Source organism: Bolinopsis microptera, chromosome 9 (genome assembly GCF_026151205.1).
Source record: "Bolinopsis microptera isolate Bmic1 chromosome 9, MBARI_Bmic_1.0, whole genome shotgun sequence".
Taxonomy (NCBI): domain Eukaryota; kingdom Metazoa; phylum Ctenophora; class Tentaculata; order Lobata; family Bolinopsidae; genus Bolinopsis; species Bolinopsis microptera.
Genome location: NC_087080.1, coordinates 13,300,324 through 13,306,431, shown reverse-complemented (window position 1 = coordinate 13,306,431; position 6,108 = coordinate 13,300,324). Strand labels below are relative to the sequence as shown.

The 6,108-nt window shown below is 38.1% G+C and overlaps 2 protein-coding genes across 2 annotated transcripts; both read left to right on the top strand.

The window, feature by feature from the left end:
* Window positions 1–258: 258 nt before the first annotated feature.
* On the top strand, window positions 259–2,005 carry LOC134820761 (deoxyribonuclease-1-like). The gene is given in 3 exon segments (XM_063831349.1): window positions 259–286; window positions 774–1,203; window positions 1,205–2,005. Coding segments are annotated over 2 exon segments (1,026 nt in total). The 5' UTR covers window positions 259–286; window positions 774–784; the 3' UTR covers window positions 1,812–2,005.
* A 501-nt stretch (window positions 2,006–2,506) lies between these two features.
* Window positions 2,507–5,210, top strand: LOC134821001 (integrator complex subunit 14-like). The gene has a single exon (XM_063831667.1). It carries the CDS (start codon window positions 2,514–2,516, stop codon window positions 3,846–3,848), a length of 1,335 nt encoding a protein of 444 aa, XP_063687737.1. The 5' UTR covers window positions 2,507–2,513; the 3' UTR covers window positions 3,849–5,210.
* Window positions 5,211–6,108: the final 898 nt, after the last annotated feature.

Here is a 6,108-nt window from a genome sequence, read left to right as displayed (position 1 = left end):
CTTGTTTTGTAGCATTACGATTCGTGCCAGCACTGAAACATGTATTCAACAGTTCGAGCGGTCACGGTGCTTTAAAACTCGGTGCTCTCATCTTTATTGCTTTATTGTATCTCTTTGAACATGTGAAAAGGAAAACGCTTGTTATATTCCGGATATTTTATTTAGTGATGATCAAGTAGATCTCCGTTGTTTACATGGTAACATTTCGTAATGTTACAACTCTCTTTCTCTTTGTTGTAAGTTTTCAATCGTACGTGTTCGGAAAGACTTACTATCAGCGTGAATCGTAAGTGTTTTAAATAATCGTACTACTATAACTGATTTGCGTTTGAATAATAAACGGATATAATAATATTCATGGTGATCAGAGAATGATTTAACACCCTTGGTTCCCTGTTCCCAACTCCCCATCCCTTGCCCACAATAATATCTTCCGCCAAACTAGCAAATTTGAAGTCATCCAAACCAGTTGTTGGATAAATACGCACAAAAATAACCAGAATTTACTGGTACAATTCAAAGCGAGACGCGACATCACAATTCTGATAAATAAAACATATTCAAAACACATATCAATATATTATGTGAATTGATAACTGAAGACTAATTTTGGCGACGACAATTTTGGCATAAAAACCGTGACGGGTTATAACGGATACATACACACAAATTTAGCTATTGCTTCATTATTATAACTAAATAAACCGAAATAAATTGCTTGTTATGCTTGATGAAAGTTAAGTAACCTCACTAGAATTTATTTTTGTAAGCAGGGCAGAATGTAATGAAGAGGAACAATGCCCTACTTCAGCTAATCCTAATCATCTCCACCTCGTACTGCAACCTCAAGATAGGAGCATTCAACGTACAAACATTTGGTAAAGCTAAGTACTCCAACTTAACTCTGAGGAATCACCTTGTAACCGTCGTTTTAAAGTATGACCTCATCCTCATCCAAGAGATCAAAGACGTTTCCGAGACGATGATTTTTAACTTTATCCAAGATTGCCAAGCTGAGAGCTCCACACTGGATCTCATTGTTAGTCCCCGACTGGGCAGCTCCTCGTACAAAGAACAGTACGCTGTAATATTTGATACCTTGAAACTAAGTGTCAAGAAGCAGACAGTATTTGACAACCCCAGAAATCTGTTCAGTAGACCCCCCCCTAATCGCTCACTTCACCTCACCAGATCACCAGTTCGCCGACTTCACTGTCTTTGGAGTCCACGTGGATCCTGACGATGTGGTCCAAGAACTGAACGAGTTTCCTGCTGCGTACGAGTACGCTGTGTCCCAGGGCTACCCTCCTCAGGGGATATTCATGGGTGACATGAACGCTGACTGTAGCTACCTCTCCAGTAGAAAGTACCATGACCTGCTCATGACATCTGATGACAGGTTCAAATGGCTGGGAGTCAATGATTTGGACACGACAGTCTCTAAAACGACAACCTGTTACTACGACAGGATAGTGCTGTGTGGTGACCTGGACCCCCGTCATTTCACCCACCCGGCTATAGACCTGTTTGATGGAGAAATAACGAATGATATGGCGAAGAAGATCAGCGATCATTACCCTATCTATGTAACATGGAAGATGGGGGACTATGATGGTGGAAATACTGCTGATACCAGTCAGGCCATATCGAATTTCAGAAACATCTTGAAAGAATTCCTGTGTCGCTGTTTTCCGGTTTTGAACGAATGTAAAGACGCGGAATGGTTGGAATCCGCTGTATTGTTTTTATCTATTGTTTCAATTTTGATCTGTAGGCGTATCGTAGGTTATTTTAATTTGGTTATAACATGACATTTTTTATATAACGCTATTGTAAAATTTTCTGCGCAGATGCCATTATTGTGTAAATATTTTTAAGTGTGATATAGTCTTGCAGTCAGATATTCAATATTATGATTCAATTTGGGTAATTTTGAACAGTTTATGTATCTTAAAATCATAATGATTGCGTTTGTATTATTTTTATTTGCGATATTCGATGATAGATAATATTATGTGAAATTTATACTTTTTGTAATTCTTGAAATCCTTCGATATCAGTTTGAATATTAGCTAAGTGCGTTTCAGTCTAACTAACTGACCATTTCTAATTTGTTGCCTCTGATGAAGGCACGTGAATTCGAAGCTGTAAAGGCGAATATCGGTCATCTCATTAGATCGATTAAATGGAAGGGTAAGTCTATCTAAATTCCTTTGACATGATTTATTAAAAATGTATGTGATCTTTTGGCACGTTTAAAAGTTTAAACTACTGCACCAGTATTTCCTATATAATAGTATGTAAGACCAGTGCAGCATTTCTCGCTTTATTGGGTGGGTTGATAGCGGTAGTCATTTGAGTTTGATCATCTTTCATAATATCATTTTGGTGCCCGATTAGATCACCTTCATCGTGGTAAGTGCAGCTCACATTTTGATCTTGATATTGTTGTACTTGTGTTGTGTAATATTAATATCGGATATTGAAACTATTCTGATCGAAATTTTTATAGGATGCCGACTATAATATGTATCGATGTTTCTCTTTCAATGGAACAGAAAGCAGCAGAGGAATCTCTTCTGGACCATTCCCTTTCATCCCTAAAAAGCTTCTTTTCTAATCTTCAAACTGTGGTCCCTAACGAATTCATCGAGATCATAACATTTTCCCACACGCCCTCAATACTGGTGGAATTCACAAAAAACACCACTCAGCTAACAAACAGTTTATCAGAGATTGAATGTCAGGACAAGACCTGTATGAAGGAAACTATGGAGCTGTGTCTCAAAGAATGCCAGCAATGGAACGTGCTCACTTCTACTCACATTGTCCTTATAACTGATAAGATTCCTAATGCTCTCAAGGACTCTATTGAAGGGTTCCCTTATGGGTGCTCCATGTCCTTAGTTGCCTTGACTCCCACTACTGATGTTAACAACAGGGCTCAGACTTTTTTGAGATCGTGCAACTTAAAGGGCAAGCTTTATCCGGGGCCTGTCCTAGGTAAAGATTCAGTAGATAGAATATTCGAGAGTATCATGCTGGATCACTACTCTAAGTTTGAAGCGGCTCTGTGGTTTGGACATCAAACTACCAGTGTGGCTATTTCACCCTCACCTGATGTGGCGCATCTTGCTGGTATCACTCTGAAACCCACTCCCAAGACATTCCCTGCTACCTTGAGAATACACGGCTTCATCCCCGCCACTGATCTTCACAACCCACCATATGTTTCCAGACACGTTCTGTTACACGCGGGACCCCGGTCACCAGTTAAAGTGACCTCCAAGACACCAGACTTGAGAGTTATTCTCAATGAAGGTCTCCGGGCTAAGGATTGTGTAGCTATTGTGGATATAGGCTTGGGCTGGTTTGGAGTTGTGTCTAGTCACCTCCCTAAATCGGAGCGAAATCTTAAAAAATCTAATTTAGTCTTCTCCATTATTGCTCCAAATGCTTTCTCTTGGCTTGGCAACCCTAACTTCCTTGGACTCAAAAGACTAGTTAGTGTGGATAAGCAGTCGAACATGCCGTACAAGGAAGAATACAGTAACAGTTACGACAACAAATCAGGTAGCGGGATGGTCTGGATAAAATCCAGCACCCTGAAACAGAACATCATGAAAGTAGTTAGGTACGCCAAGAGACTCCCGGATAAAGGATCAGCCATGTTTCTGAAGGAGTTGAACAAGGTGAGAAGGAGCATTCTTTTCTATGGCTTCACTGATATGATGGACGTGTTGTGTCAGCTGCTGGAAAAAGAGAAAACTCCAGAAAATACTGAGATATTGGATAATTGCATTGCTCAGCTTCGGGATGAGCCTGACCCAGCAAAAATTATAAAGTGATAATTAGATGAACTGAATATTGTTAATACTTGGAAAGTAGCTAGTTCTATTGTATTTGTCCAAATTCCGACGAATTTATATTATCATGGAAGAAAGGCCAACTTGGGATACCTGAGCCGTGATATCATTTCATTTTTATCTTTGATCTTCGACATAATATTTCACAATTCACATGAATATTGATTTAATGTAACTTTTATGCCTTTAATTCTCTTCATTAGCATTACGTGGATTATTGTGATTTAAAAATTTGTCGTAGTAATTTTTGCCATCCAATGGCATTTAAAAATTACGGTTCCTTTGTTTCCCCAACGTTTTTCTCTGTTGTCGTGAGCGTGTTAATTTTCTTAACTTATTACCTTATAGCTTTATAATAAGGACTGATGTTGACCTCTGGAGATATTTATAAGTTGTCTGACCGTGAACTAAGGGAGAAGCTAAGAGAATATGGCACTCAACCTGGACCTATAACTGGTACTACCAGGAAAGTTTACGAGATGCAACTCTTAAACCTTAGTAGCAAAGTCCGATCTTCTGGATCGGGGGTGAAGTCCAAGTTGAAAACTGACCCGAGTCATGATTGCATCTGTATGGATACAAAGGATGACAGATCAAAACCTGTTGATCGGGCAAAGGAATTATACAGTTTTGATGAGTTGCACTTGAAATATCTTATCGATAAAATTGGAGAGACTAAATTTGATGTTGATTCTGTTGACCTAAGAGACATCGGAAACACGAAATACGACGGTGTACGAACCGCTCTAGCTCTGTTTGATGGCCACTGTCAAAAGAGATCACGAGATGACAAATACTCGAAACTAAAGAGAGTGAAAGTGATCGGGCTAGTTCAAAACTTATTTATCGAGGCAAATTATACCTCTTCAAAGAACAGACTGATTCATAATCACACACACCACAAAGAAATATTTGCTTACCACGCCACAGCTTTAACCAATGTTCCCAGTATCATCAGGAACAATCTCGATCCAAACCACCCTGTTAAACATGGACGGAGGTTTGGAGATGGGTGCTACTTTTCAGAGTATCCAGAGTTCAGTTTTCAGTATGGACGGGACTGTTTGCTGGTATTCAAAGTTTTGGTGGTGTCAGGTCACCACAACAGATACAGGAGTGACGAGAAGGGGTTTTGCGAGCAGATCATCATAAAGGATCCCAGTCTGTTTCGACTAGTTTACGTCTTGTATTTTTAAATCTGCCGAGAAGGTAAACACAAAAATGTATATTATGTCATCGTGTAATTATTTTTTAGCTTCAAGTTAATGATATAACTTTTAGGTTTTAATTTTAGAGCTTAACAAGTTCGATTTTAATTATTAAATTATTAATAATTTCTAACCATACATTGTTTTTACTTATTCATGAAATGGCTGGGACGAATGTGTTCTTTAAAGAAATTGGTTTTGGACTATAATATTCTATGCTACATTTTCAAAATTTCGTCAAAATTCAAACTTCCACGTAAATTTTCGAAACCTGAAACTTGAAATCGCGCAAATTATCATTTTAAAAGCAAAAATTGTAATATATAGATAGAACGATAAAACAGCGGGGAGCTAATAAAACTTTGCGCAGCACAATTTTATGAAAGATAAACAATATGTAAGGGTAAAGATGCCCTCTGAAGTAACGAAAGTGAACCTCCCCGCTCCCTCCTTTACGTCTGAAAGTAAACATACAGTATGCCCACATACAAATCGGCAACCCCTTTGATATCACGACCCTTTACCCAGTTATTAGCCTCACTTCACAAATTAAAAACACATATAATATAATATATTCATCCAGGGTATGCGAGTCAGAACATATGTGCATGTAAATATATATATATTTATATATACTGGATAGGTTTTTCCTGCTTAGTACGCTCACTTGAAATATGTGTATTATACAGGGTTACTTCCTGGTTAATATTTTAGGTTTATCTTCGTAACGTTGTGACACGTGTATTTTCATCTCTTGTGTAATCCTTCGAGTGAGATGTTATTTGTTTTAACATCTTATGGTTACCTATCTGTTAAGTCATGCAGTAAGCTGTTATTTTTATATAGAGCTGGCGAGACGTTTACGTCAATTTAGATAACCCGCTGATTGTTTAATCATTGAATTTTATCCGTTCATAATAATATTTGTTGATGGCTTAGTCAATCATAAATTTGATGAAGCCTATAATAAGTTAAGGAACTGAATTTCCGATACCATTTTACCAAATCCTGCCTATAGTTTGCTGTTAATTGAT